Source organism: Macrosteles quadrilineatus, unplaced genomic scaffold (genome assembly GCF_028750875.1).
Source record: "Macrosteles quadrilineatus isolate MER2022 unplaced genomic scaffold, UCM_ALF_1.0 Scaffold_8__2_contigs__length_117827958, whole genome shotgun sequence".
NCBI classification, from domain to species: domain Eukaryota; kingdom Metazoa; phylum Arthropoda; class Insecta; order Hemiptera; family Cicadellidae; genus Macrosteles; species Macrosteles quadrilineatus.
Window position 1 is genome coordinate 70,656,575 of NW_026542601.1, and position 14,728 is coordinate 70,671,302.

At 35.1% G+C, this 14,728-nt stretch overlaps 1 protein-coding gene across 1 annotated transcript in view; it reads left to right on the forward strand.

Moving 5' to 3' along the window:
* Positions 1–8,290, forward strand: part of LOC129000459 (ubiquitin carboxyl-terminal hydrolase 22-like) — a 32,702-nt gene extending 24,412 nt beyond the window's left edge. The window contains exons 7-11 of the mRNA XM_054427422.1: positions 124–349; positions 2,976–3,115; positions 4,204–4,290; positions 7,456–7,518; positions 8,042–8,290. Of these exons, the coding sequence (XP_054283397.1) occupies positions 124–349; positions 2,976–3,115; positions 4,204–4,290; positions 7,456–7,518; positions 8,042–8,084 (559 nt within the window). The 3' untranslated portion in view covers positions 8,085–8,290. The remainder of the gene's footprint in view (positions 1–123; positions 350–2,975; positions 3,116–4,203; positions 4,291–7,455; positions 7,519–8,041) is intronic.
* The last annotated feature ends 6,438 nt before the right edge of the window (positions 8,291–14,728 follow it).

The following is a 14,728-nucleotide window of genomic DNA, read 5'->3' on the forward strand; positions in this document are numbered from 1 at the left end:
CTTCTAACCAGTCACTTGGCATTTCTCAAACTCTGCACCCTTTTGGTTCACATTATGCTAAGGTTATGGAACCATACTGCACCAAAAGTTTTTCTCGTAATCCCCAGCTCATTTTTGTTGTAGTGGAGTGTCGACAACTATCGACCCATTCTGGGACATCTCGCTAGACCTGGCTATCAGTGGAGTGGGCACCTCGCTGTCACTGCTAGAATGTCTGCAACAATTCACTCGGGCTGAGCATCTCGGCACAACAGCCAAGATATGGTGTAGCAATTGTGATACTTACCAGGAGAGCACTAAACAGCTCACGTTAAAAACACTTCCTGTGGTCGCCTGCTTCCACCTCAAGGTGCGTCACTAGGCTATCAGCATGTGAGGTTAGTGTAATATGTTTCAATAGTGCAGACATTGTAAGTGAGGTCAAGAGTAGGGGAATAAGAAAGGCAGGTACGGGGGGGGGGGGGGAATCAGGACCACGATTATATGGGGTAATGGGGAGGGAGGAAGACCACACGGATCACGGATAACTGAACACCAAGATTATTCCAACATGACATTAACATGTTGTTGCCCATAAAAACGAGCAATACTGTATAAATTACCCAAATTACAACAAACTATACTTTCTTCACAATATTTAGAAGGTATGAGTTCCCCCACCATAGTTTTGTATTTAATGTATACTAGTGTACCTGTTGCTCGAATTCGAGCAATTGCTAAGTATTACAGGCGTTATTTTAAAATGAATAACACTCATTTTAAAATAACGCCTGTAGGTGGGTTTCTATGACTTTCCTATGTTTCCATAGTTTGCAAATCGGCTCTTTCAATGATTACTAAGAAATGCAGCACAGTCAGTGTTAATTCAGTTTTCTTCTTAGTATATCAATTTATCCAGGCTCTTTTGCTTTTTTATATTGTAATAATTACGCCAACCTAAATTCAAATACAGTATTAAATATTTCTTTTCAACCAAGTAAGTAAATGTTTGTAGCAAACTGTTAAATTAGCAGACTTATTGACTGTTTACAATATTGACATATGCTCTTCTTCTCACTTTTAATACATCACAGCTGGAGTTTCATAACAATATTTGTTAATCCCATGTTAATCTTATGGAGAAATACGAAACTTTAAAGGGCTCCAGGGCCTCACTCTCTAATTATTTCCCTAAAAAGAATGTTTCCTGCACAACTTCACGTTACGCTCTTTCCAATGACACCAAAAACATGTCAATCGGTTAAGTAGTTTCGGAGGAGTAATTGTGTCAAAAAACCTGCTTGCGTATTAAATAAGTATAGATAGATTGCTGAATCAGCTGTTGAGCTATTATTTTAAAAGGTAATGGTGAAGTGGAGGGGATAGATTTCTTCCCCTAAAACCACCTAAATATTGTGAAGAACCAAGTATAGTATCATGCAATCATGATATGTTAAGTCATTAACCTTGGTTCAGATATAAAAACCATAACGATTAAAATGACAATTTACCCAAACAAAAAAATTGCGAAACACTGTGTACTGCAAATTAATCAGTATAGAACAGAACAATAGAAGGTCAAGTAAGCTAGAGCCAAATGCTTTTTCAGGACAGAAGAATATTTATAAAACATTAGCCAATTCGCAAAAAAAAATGTAAAATAATAGTACTTAATTATACAGGCTGACCTGTAAGTAAACAGCCAAACTCCAGGAAATGGTTCTATGGGTAAAAATAAAGAGAAAATAAAGAATAACATTTTTTTCCAAAATCGCTTCGTTAACCAGATATCCGCCATTTTGTATTTTTTTACATAAATATTTTTATTTTTGAATTTTTTCAACTGATCTTTATAAAACTTGGTATGTAGGTTGAAGTAGAAAATGTTATGTTAGAATGTTAGAAAAAAAATTCATCTTGATTCAAATTAAAATTTCAAAATGGATTTTACAACTAAAAATCGTAATATTTCAGCTATTTCTCATTTGATCTTTTTGAACTTGGTATCGTTTGATAGGGAATTAAAAATGCTAAATAAAAGAGTGTTCTTGACATTTTTTCATAAAATTAGCAGTTTTTGAGTACGGTAATTTAAGTTTAAAAATTAAAATGGCCGCCATTTTGAAATTTTAAGTTGAATCAAGATGAACTTTTTATTAACATTGGTGTTTTCAACAAAAATTTTTGGGATCGTGTATTCCCGATCATTGCACTCTGGTTCATCGGGTACTGGTCAAAAAAGAACTAGCTTACCTGATGGAAAAACTGGTCTCCCACGATCGGGTGTCTCAGTGCAATACTCGACAGGAAAAGCTGTTTCACTACCCGAGAGTGAGGCTGGAGATTGGCAGGAGAGGCTTTCCATACTTTGGGCCGAAGTTGTATAATGACCGCCCCTGTGATCTTAAGTTGCTGGGTGTTCCAGCCTTTAGCAATAAGCTAAAAGAAATGTATAGAAAGGACCTCAAATTTTGTAAATAGATTATGTACTTTTTGTTATTAGTTTTATTTAGTATTAGTAATTAAATTGACAAGAGTTATCCTGTAAAGCAGTATGTACTGAGGAACGCTTGCTAAATAAAGGCATTTTTATTTATATTATTTATTTATTTATTGGGATGGGATTGCACTTGATACGGGATTTTCTTGGTGGGTGATTCGCTCTAGCCGTTGGCGATTTTGCTGCGTCGTGAGTGATGATGATGACGTTTCAGCACTTGCAAAAATTATTGTCAGTATTAAGGCTGAGGATGATGTCTCCACAATTGTGAGAGATGTTCACGATGATTCCGCAAACCCAGGAGACAATGATGATATCTCCGAGACAACTATGACGGGACTGATTGCTATATAGGTGTGGCAATGGCTGGAACAGTAGTCTATAAAGTCAAGAATGTGATTCTGGTGTTAGATTAACAAAAAAACTCAAAAATTAAATTCTGTTATAATTATGTATAAAAAACACTACTTTTGAAGTTCTAATTTGTTTTTTACAGAGGTTTGAGCACTCCAACAGACTGCACAAGAAGATATCAACGGAGGTGGTGTTTCCTCAGGAGCTTGACATGAGTCCCTTCATGTCTCACAAACGCAACACACACGTCTCCCACATTCCTTCCACCCTAGAGGACTACAGGTAATGAACTGTGTTGGCCTATAGGTTGTTGTTAGGGGTTCCCTGTCATTATTGTTAGAGTGTTAATTTGTTGCTGGTTCCCCGTCATTTGTCCGGGAAATCTAGGTCCAGGTTCAGTCCGGGAATAATTTTCAGGCCAAGGTCGGGTGAAGTAATTATTTTAGAATTAAAAAAGAATTTTTTTCTCGGTATGAGAGCACTGAGAGCAGTTTGATTTTTGAGCTGAATCAGGCTGAGCATATATTTTTAATTATTATCATGACAGCAGAAAGCATCTTCAAGGATTGCAAAATAAAGAATGTATGATTTCACAACCACAGGAGACATTTAAGAAATTAAGATTTTACTCAATCACAGGAGATGTTCATAATTTCACTGTGACCATGACTGAGAGATCTTCCTGAGCACAAGTTTGCTGCTACAACAGTAAAAAGTTCACCATTTCTCAGTGATCACAGAAGGCATTCACGATTTTGCAACCACCACGGGAGATGTTCACAATTTGTTGCGACTGCAGAATACGTTCACGTTTTTCTCGCAATCGCAGGGGATGTTAATAATAATGCCTGAGTTATACTTGCCCAAAGAGATGTTTATGATTTCACCACAATTTCTGGAGATATTCGGGATTTCACCACAATTGTAGGATAAATTCCCAATTTTACCACAAGTGCAGGAGATACTTTATTATTGCTTAATATTGTTGTTTTAGTGGAAATATTTTACAAACCAATTGTAGGATATCAATTAATACTTTTTAAATCAATACTTTCCAAAGCAACCTGATTTTGGCCCGACCTAATGGCTCAGGCAAGTATAATTGCATACATTTCTGATGTTTGGCTGTGTGTCAACACAGTACCACTAAACAACAATTGGACTGTAGCATAACAATAATTTGTGCCATACTAACTGTTTCAAATGAATGTTTTCTCAAAAGTGTTTAACAAAATATTTTAAGACCTCAGTAAGTTCAGTTGGATTTAGGTTAGTCAGTTCCTCCATGTATCAAAGTTTGTTTTCAGGTCATGGTATTTTTGATGAAATAGTATATCAATAAACAGTACTAACAGTGAATGCGTTTTCAGGTATTCTCTGTTTGCGGTGATTAATCATGAAGGGTCACTGGATACAGGCCATTACACAGCATACATCAGACAACAGCATAGACACTGGTACAGTCTGTTACAAATCTGTTGATTATTTTACTTTATTACTAATCTTCCTGTTTTGTGGAAATGTGTCATAAGAAAATGGAGAAATCCAATTTTGATTACGCTGATAGGTTGCTCATGACCAACCGTCAATACAAACTGTTTCAAACATCAGCCCGCTTTCACATTTTAAACTATTGTTTAATGTATAGTATTACTGAGCCAGTGTAGGGTTAAGAATACAGAAGTGGTCATTCATTTTCTAGACCTAGATGATATTTTGCTCACATCTCCGATATTTTACTTTGCCTCACCAATGTTACTTACATATTTTAAGAATTATCTAAATACCAGCTGGCCCGACAGACTTTGTCCTGTCCTAATGTGGTTTTATGTCAAATGCTCGTTCATTTTCAAGATGAGCTCGTTCGCATGGCTCAATCACGTCCTGGTTGAAGTTCGTTCGCTACGCTCACTCACCTTTAGGTTGGAGCTTGTTCGCTGCACTCACTTGCCTTCAGGCTAGCTCGTTCGCTACGCTAACTCACCACCAGGTTGAAGTTCGTTCGCTTCACTCACTCACCTTTTGGTTGCAAATTAGCTGTTGTCATAAATTTAAAAAAATAATAGTGCTGCACCCTGTAGGTAAACCTATTAAATTTCTAATGCTAATGAACATCACAAAATAAAATTCTTTAGTTGAACCAGCAGTTAAGATTCTTTAATTTTATTTAAATATGAATACTCATATGGTTAACATGGGAAACTCCAGAGCCACTGGGGCGGAGCCCTTTTGAGGGATCTGCACACAAACCATCCTTGAATAATGCTTAATAATACCTGAAAGTTTCATTACAATCTGTCGAGCGGTTTCGGAGTTAATAAAGGACAAACAAACAAACAAACAAACAAACATACATACATACAAACTAACATACATTGGATTTTATATATATAGATATAAAGGCAAAGCCCTCACTGACTCACTCACTCATCACTAATTCTCTCACTTCCCATTTACCTAGGAGGCTGAAATTCGGTACACCGACTCTTTGGGCTTTAAATAGGAAAACTAAGTAGTTTTTATTCTGATCGGGCTTTCGGACTCCGCCCCAGTGGCTCTGGAGTTTCCCATGTTAACCTTATGATTTTTCATATCTGAAAGGAATTAATGAATCTTAACAGCTGTTTCAATTAAACAAGTTGGTTCTGTTCTATGATGTTCAATAGCATTAAAGTTACAAGGATTACCAACAGGGTGCAGCACTAATATTTTTTAAATTTATGACAACAGCTAATTTGCAACCAAAAGGTGAGTGAGCGTAGTGAACGAACTTCAACCTGAAGGCGAGTTAGCGTAGCGAACGAGCTAACCTGAAGGCAAGTGAGCGCAGCAAACGAGCTCCAACCTAAAGGTGAGTGAGCGTAGCGAACAAACTTCAACCAGGACGTGATTGAGCCATGCGAATACTTATGAAGTTAAACGGGGCAAAGCCCGCAGGTACAGCTAGTCTCACTATAAATGGTAAAGTTTTGGTACATCTGTTCAACACAATTTGTTGGTAATACTCTTAGGAAAAAATGTGTTTATGACTCGGAAAATTTTTTTAAACCAAAATTTAGTTTCAATTAATTAATATTGTTGTTTTACGAATTTAAGTTTCAATTAAGTAATATTGTTGTTTTACTAATTTGTTAGAAGGATGGACAACAAACTCACCTAAAGAAAGAGTCCTAAGAAGTTAAAGGTACAATAAAAAAGAAACACATTTTAAATTAAACTGATATTTCTCCCCTTTCAGGGCTTCTTCAGAGGTAGAATGGGAAGTTGAAGTAATTCTACCTCTGAAGAAGACCCTGAAAGGGGAGAAATATCAGTTTAAATGTGTTTCTTATTTGTGTATCTTTAACTTCCTGGGTCTCTTTCTTTGGCACCGTTAGCTGTGTAAAGTATTGATCCAGTAGTCCAGTGTGAGCTCAGCCTCGCACGGGGAACGTTGTTTCGCTTGCCGCTTGTTGTGCCAGTTTTATACTTCAATCCGGAATAATTTGTTTCCACTGTTCCAAATTTAGTGTAGTGTGGGGTTTTGTCTTGGATTTAGTGAAATTGAATAGAATAACGATAATTACTGTAGTGTAGCATTGTGGAAGGAACCTAACCTCAAAATTGTGCTTGACACCTTTTTTGCGGTATTTTAAATTGAGTATTCAGGTTTTTCGCCCCTGCTTTTTCCCCGCATTTGGGAAGTACTGAGGACCTACTAGCAGCTTTGTTTAGTGCTACTATCTGTTTGGTTCTTTTAAATTACGTCAACAACGACTGGAAAGCAGTACATGCTACAATATTCTCTCATTTGGATCAAAAACTCAATTTAAACATTTTCGTGCACTCAACTTTGCAGCACATTAGCCACCGGCCATCGCGCAACCACAATGAACGTGTTAACAAGTTCTTAAAGCCAAGTTGCTTTTCCTCTTTAAAAACTACTCTTATTGTTGTTTTAAGTAACTTTAAGAATTATTATGACCAAGGATAAGGATCAGCTAGCTTATCTGGTCAATATAGTCCTACCATTAGGATTAACTAACTTTTGGGAATGTTTCCTACATTGTGGACTATAGATGTGCTGTAATTTACTAGTTATTGTAATTTAATTGGTAAAACATCTAATATTTGTCTTTTGTTTGCTTTTTCGCTTTAACTGTGTTTGCAATCAATTTTGTTTTTTTTTTTATTACCAAGGCAGTGAAAGGTGGGAACGGAGCAAGTGCCGTTCTATTCTTTGCCGTGGGGATTATGAACTGTCAAAACCGTCAGATAGGCCCGAGTGCCGTTTGACTCCCCAGAGCGTAAGAGTGATTCAGGGTAAGGGTATTGGTAATAGTGGAAGGGGGTGTAGTGGGCAGGATGTAACGGAGACCCGGTACATTTTTTTCATAATTGGCAAGGTTAGGTTAGGATATAACAGTTTTATTTTATTCATAAAACAAACAATGCTCACCGTCCCTGATCGATCTTTCCACCCCATACCCACCGCAACGTAGAACCGGTCACTGATACCTGGCCGGCACTCGCCCTGGCAAGCCTCAGGCTGTAAAATGACCCTCGTCAACGTGTTTACTGTTCAACGTGTTCAACTGTACAACGTGTCAACGTGTTTTCAAGGTAATTTACCTATGTTCCAGGTACAAGTGTGATGATCACATGATCACCAGAGCTCACATCAGTCAAGTATTGGACAGTGAAGGGTGAGTCATTTTATCAAATGTAGGAAATGTATTACTAGTTACTGAAAATGATATTTCAGTTGGTAGTATCTGCATCTGCATATCTCTTGTGGGAGTATTGGTAGTAGTTGGCCTGTGTCAAATTGCATGTAGAAATATTATAAATGAGAGAATAATAATTATTGAGAAGAACATTTATGGTGAAAATAGAGAAAAAGAATGTTTGGTCTAACTAACTCAAGCTGTAGAATTGCGTTTCTATAATCAATTATGAGCGGTAGCATTATTCTTCTTGACATTCTTAGCCTTAAGCAAAGTAGCAGGGTAAAACAACCAGTATTAACGTAAATATTTGCAATATATATACTACTTGAGTTTAGGCAAGAAGGTGTTATTAGTTGGAATAAATAGCCAATAAAATATCCATAAGTATGAGTTAAAGATCTGTTATTGTAATTTCTAACCCTTTCAACTTATCTATAAAACTAGTTAACCCCACCATATATGCAACATTGATATTGGAATTTTATTTGTTTTGTTTCAGCTATCTACTCTTCTACCACAAACAGATTTTGGAGTATGAATAGAATGTTTGAAACAACAATTGATCGTTACACTTTCCACTTTCTTTTATACTGAATCCAATAATTAAAAAATTTGTTTAACCCTTAGGGTGTTACGAGAAGAAAAAATTCACTTTTAATTAATCATACCATTTTTAAAAAGTGTAAGATCTTGCCCAACATTATTTTTTAAATTATATTGTCACAAATAACTTTCTGGTGACAAGCATTCAAACGTTTCATTGTTGGCTGTAAGGTACACATTTTGTATACTTACTGTCACCTGAACCAAGTACAAGATTGTATCTTTGACGATTTTATACAGTCAGCTAGCAAGCATGTAATATATTAAGAATTAATGTGGATAATCACAGATTAGTTAGCTGTCAAGTTGTTTGTATGTGTCGCTAAATACGTCAAAACGTCAATACAAATGAAATATGAAACACATAACTAACTTTTTTATCTGGAATATCAAAATATTTTTGAATTACGAGTATAGAACCAAAGTAGTGGTTTTACAAATTATTTTAAATTGGAAGCTGAAACTGCCGATGTAACAAAATGTATTTTCATTGTGATATTAATTATTTAGATTGTAAGTTAGATTATACGTGTATTATGTTCCTAATACTAAGGCGACTCCTTTCTACAGGAATCAAGCGCGATCTACATTTTTTCTAACTTGAGCGGTGCATGTAAGTATGTTGATATTGTAAATGTATTTTAATTGTAAAAGTCTGTTTTTAGGATCTTACACTTTGTGTGTTGACTGATTTTGTATTTATTTTATAGTCATGGAAAATAATATCAGAATGTTATTTTAAAACCCCAGTTGCGTTATTGGTGGATCTATTTAGATCTTTGATTAATTTATACTTAAATCATAACTAAGTAATTACTATGTAATGGTGTGATGTTTAGTGTCTAAATCATATGAGTGTTTTGACTGCATAACATACTTTTTTGTATACTAAAGGAATATATTATTTGGGATACCGTTTTGTATACAACAGAACTTGTGCTGATGCTTATGGTAAACAGTCTTCCTATTTCTTGATAGAGAGTTTCCCCCGATAAGTAACAATATTGTTTCTAATCAACATGGTGCTATCTAGACTTTCAACAGCTGTGATAACTGTTCACTCCAAGGTACTCAAATGCTAAGCACCAATTTTGTTAAAATTTTAACATATTATTTACAAAAGTTCAGTAGCTTATGATGTTTCAAAACTAGAACTAGCTGTTCCTGACCAATGTGCAAAAATGAGTCTGGATAATGTACCAGCTGGTTTAAGTCAATAACAAGGCTTTCATGTAATTCATTCAATCGTTAAAAGTACCATTTGCCTTAAAATACACATGGGTGTAATTTTGTTTATATAGTTCAAGTAGAATTCTAAACTTACTTTAAAATCTGAAGCCTGTTTTTATTTTGTCTTAATATTTTTTTATTGTTTTTATTTTATTATGTCTCATGCTGGTAATATGTTTGCTGATGTTGACAAAATTTTTCTCTTTTATTTTATGGTGGATTCAAAAATGTATGCGCTACAGTTTGATTTTATAATCAAAGGGGACCGACTTCAATGTAAACTTTCTAACACATTAACTAAATAACGGCTAAACATATTTAAGCCAAACTTACCAAGGTTGTGTTGTCAAATGTTTGGAAGGTTTAGACAAAAACAATTTCAATTTTTGATAATGCCTATATATAAAGATTTAAAAGGAACTCAAAGTTTTTAAATTTTAACATTGGCCTTAAGGGTTGCCATGATGGTTACAAAATAACAAGGTAAATGTAAACAAAACAAAGAATCATAGCATATTTTAAAATCAAAATCAAGCCACAACCTAAACACAGTACAAAAGAAAAAAATTCAGATGATGAATACTGATCAAATAATACAGAGAAAGTCTTAAGTCAAATTTAGTTGTTTTGTGTTGCTCGACTTTTGATTTAAGTTGTAATCTGGAAACGACCGCTGATCGAATGAATAGTTAGAGTATTTACAGATTTGATTTACATAGCTAAATAAGGTTATAACAAATAACATTTATCTTATGTTGTTGGGAATTAAAACAACTACATGATTCTGCAGTTTTACATAAAAATGTATTCTCAAATCAATAGTTTTATCTAGATATGCTATTATGAACATGCTTTCTTATTATTTACTTTGAAATATTTTTTATGATATCATCGTGTTGGCAACACACTTGTTCTATTGATTGTTGTGTTGGCAAAGACTTTGTCTATATTATTGCCCAAGAAGGATAAAGTATTTTTTGCGTTTTCATTTTACAAAAAAATTCCTAGTTCACATAAGAGTGTCATATTAATGAAAGAAAATTTCACAATGCATTCTCAAAAACTGCCTGATATTATTTGTAGAAAATGAAGATGAGCAATAAACAACAGAAACGTACAAACAATTACTTCTGGCAATGTTTTGAGATAGTGGAATGTAGAACACTTGCTTGAAAACAATGCTTTTCATAATTATGTTAAATGTACAAAATTTTAGAAAACAAACCTCATAAGGTATGGTGATAACTATTTGTGCAATTCTCTCAAAGCACGCAAGCCTTTAAAAAGTTACATCTGCTATTCGTATGGATTCATGCAGGATTATTTCTGCCTGAACTGCAAAATCTGGCCAAGATTAAGAAAGTGCGATTGGTTTAGGTTCAAGGTCGGGTTCAACCTGAACTGTGGGTTCACCAGATGACATTAGCAAACCAGAAAAAGCAAACACAGGAAAAATACCGATACAAAGGATATGTATGTAACGTCCACATATTTACTTATGCAACTATTTACAATTTCTTGATGGATAGCCCCTAGATCATTAAAATTAGCAGAATATGGTTTATGTTACCTTTCCTAAAATGATCCTGTGTAGTTGTAAAACACGACAGCTGTTTCGTGCTACAATGAGCACATCTTCAAAGTGAAGAAACACAAAATCAACTCATTTAGCCCGCGGTTGAGCGCGTCAAAAAACACATAAAGTACATGAAGTTCACACAAAAACATATTACAAATACTTGGCCAAGTACCGCAAACACACGACGCAGCACCGGTAATGTGTAGGTCATGACTGGCGCGTGGTCACGGTGGTATCGGTGTTATAAATAATATTCAATTTGAATGACAGCTGCTCATTCAAGATATGGTCAGGATGTTCTCTAGCTGCTCTATAGATTTCAAATTCTTCTATTGTATCCATGCGCCTCTTGTTGTTGCAAAAATGCATGACTTCCAAATTTGTTTCTATGTCAGTGTAGTTATGGTTGTGGTTAATGAGATGGTCGGCGAAGGCGGATTTGTTGTTTCTTTTTGGTAAGTGTTCTTTAAATCTGGTTTTAAATGAACGAGCAGTTTGCCAGATATAAAAACGTGGTCACATTTGATTTTATAAATTCCTGTGCCATTCACTTTACTAGGGGATTGTTCTTGGTCTGTTGAAGGATGTCTTAAGAGGATTACCAAAGATTCATAAACCTAATGTACCAATAAGGCCCCTTGTCAATTTTAGGACATCCCCTGCATACAAGATCTCGCAAAAAATAGATAAAATAATCAGGAGAGAAATAGTTCTTGAAAATGATTATAGCGTAAAAAACACTGTAGACTTAGTTAACAAATTAACAAACATTGAATTAAAAGGATCATACATGCTCGCATCCTTCGATATCGTTAATTTATACTCCAACGTGCCTGTTAGAGAAACAATCCACATCCTAGAAACTAACTTACATAAAAATTCTTCTTTGTCGACAGTTGCTAAAAGAGAACTAATCAAATTAACAGAATGCATCTTAAATCAAAATTACTTCACATTCAATGGCCAATTTTACAAACAGAACGAAGGACTAACCATGGGCTGCCCTCTGTCGAGTATTTTATCAGAATTGTTTATGAACCACATAGAGAATGAATTTTTATGGTCTGAATTTTTATAGAAACTGAGAACAATAAATCTATAAATTTCTTAGATGTATTAATAACCAGAACAGATAAAGGAATTAATTTTGATATTTACAGGAAGCCAACAACGACGGATCAGACAATCCATTCATCCTCACACCACCCTCATAACCACAAAACAGCAGCTTTCAACAGTTACGTTCACAGACTATTATCCATACCGTTGAGTAATGAAAACTATAGAAATGAAGTCGACACCTTAAAACACATAGCAGTAGCCAATGGTTACAACAGCTCGTTAATTGACAAATTGATAAGGAAGCACACACAACAACAAGACTAGACAAAGCAACGCAACCGATAACAAACAATATGTCAGCTCTGAATTTGGCACAGTCCTAAATACTACCCTAACTAAACAGATGTCCCGAAATAATATTACGATAGCCTACAAAACTTCCAATAAACTTTCCAACATCCTACAACAGACCAAGAACAATCCCCGTAGTAAAGTGAACACACCCGTATTTCGTGGCACAGGAATTTATAAAATCAAATGTGACAACTGCCCACATTTTTATATCGGACAAACTGCTTGTTCATTTAAAACCAGATTTAAAGAACACTTACCAACAAGAAACAACAAATCCACCCTCGTCAACCATCTCATTAACCACAACTATAACTACACTGACATAGAAACAAATTTGGAAGTCATGCATTTTTGCAACAACAAGAGGCGCATGGATACAATAGAAGAATTTGAAATCTATAGAGCAGCTAGAGAACATCCTGACCATATCTTGAATGAGCAGCTGTCATTCAAATTGATCGACCAATCAGCACAAGGGTCCTGATAAACAACAGGTGATGGGGAGGGAAGTGAATGTCTCCGATACCACCGTGACCACGCGCCAGTCATGACCTACACATTACCGGCGCCGCGTCGCGTGTTCGCGGCACTTGGCCAAGTGTTTGTAATAGTGTTTTTGTGTGAACTTCATGTACTGTATGTGTTTTTTGATGTGCTCAACCGCGGGCTAAATGAGTTGATTTTGTGTTTCTTCACTTTGAAGATGTGCTCATTGTAGCACGAAACAGCTGTTGTGTTTTACAACTACACAGGATCATTTTAGGCAAGGTAACATAAACCATATTCAACTATTTATGATCACAAAGTAACCGTACTGGCGGAATTTCATTCCGTAAGGCCCTTGTTAAATTTTCCAAAGATTATATGCATATTATGGCGATAATAGATTTTTTTTCCTGGTTATATCACAGGTCTAGAACTAATCTTTGAAATAGAACTTATACCGTAAGTAAAAATGTGTTTCTTGGTGCCAATGCCCAGATCGAAGTAACTGGGTATTACATGTGCAAAGTTTGATTTTTGTAGCTTGAATGATTCTTGAGGTATAAATTGTTTTGTAAAAAATACAAAATGGCGGCTAGCGGCTAAACAAATTTGTTTTCAACCTATGTTTATATGGACCTTTTTGTTTAGATTGATAAGAACTATCAGCCCCTGTTTGTGACACCCTTCATAAACACCCTGTATACAAAAATTAAATTAAAAAACTATTCCATGGTGCTGTATTGTATTTATGATATAATTAGGAAAATATAAATGTCTCTGATTGTTACATTTTCTATAATCCTTTTGCAATATATTAAGTAGCTAGGTAGCCCAAATAAACTTCTTTACAATATTGCCCCTTTCATTGTCTTTTTGTGTTGTAAACCTCTTCTACAAATTTCCCTAGTATTGTATGTACAGGGTAACATACAAACTTACTAGCTCAAAACACAAGTTGCAACAAAAAAGTTAATAAATAATGGATTAGTTGAATGGTGACATATTTTGTAATTAACATTGATGATGAAAACATACCTCCATCTATGTAATTATTAAATTGGGTTTTAGTCTGAGCTTTATTTAACAAACTAGTACTCTTCTATAGAAATAGGAACCTCTTCTTTCAGCTTGTGGTTCAAGTGATCTTGGCAAACATTTTATTCTTATGGGTTTTAAAGATTTTATAGCACATTTTGATTATTTATATAATATTATAGTATAAATAATTTTATAAAATTTTTTTTGTTTTTTCATTAGGTGTATAGATATATAAGTTTTCGGGCGTAAATACCACCACGTGAGCACGCAACATACAGCTGTCCGTGTGAAAAGCATGCATTTTCTAAATTTAAACCGACGATAGTCAGGAGTTGCCCTAGTGCCTTACAGTATATAGGTCATTGCGAAAGCTAGACACAAAGGAAATTGTACTTGCTTAAATTCAGAGGGTAATTCGGATGAAATCATCAGTATTCTTGGGATTAAGACTATTTCTCCTTTAAACTTACCCCTGATAATTTTTGCTTCAATAAATTTTGGTGTAATTTTTTTAATCGTCAGTCTGGTAACATTGCACAGCTTCGGTGGATTTAAGTTTCGCATTAGTATTATTGGAGTTCCTTCTTTTAATGACAGTAATGTGGTGGGTTAGTGACAAATTGAGAGGCATTTGAATACCCGAGATAGCACGCACGATTATTATTCACTTAAAAATTTATGTTAGATTGTGTGGGTATAGAACAAAAGACAAAAAAATTAAGGCATGCCATATCTTTTATTGTTTACTAGCTGTACCCGCGGGCTTTGCCCCGTTTTACTTCATAAGTGAGCTCGTTCGCATGGCTCAAATACGTCCTGGTTGAAGTTCGTTCG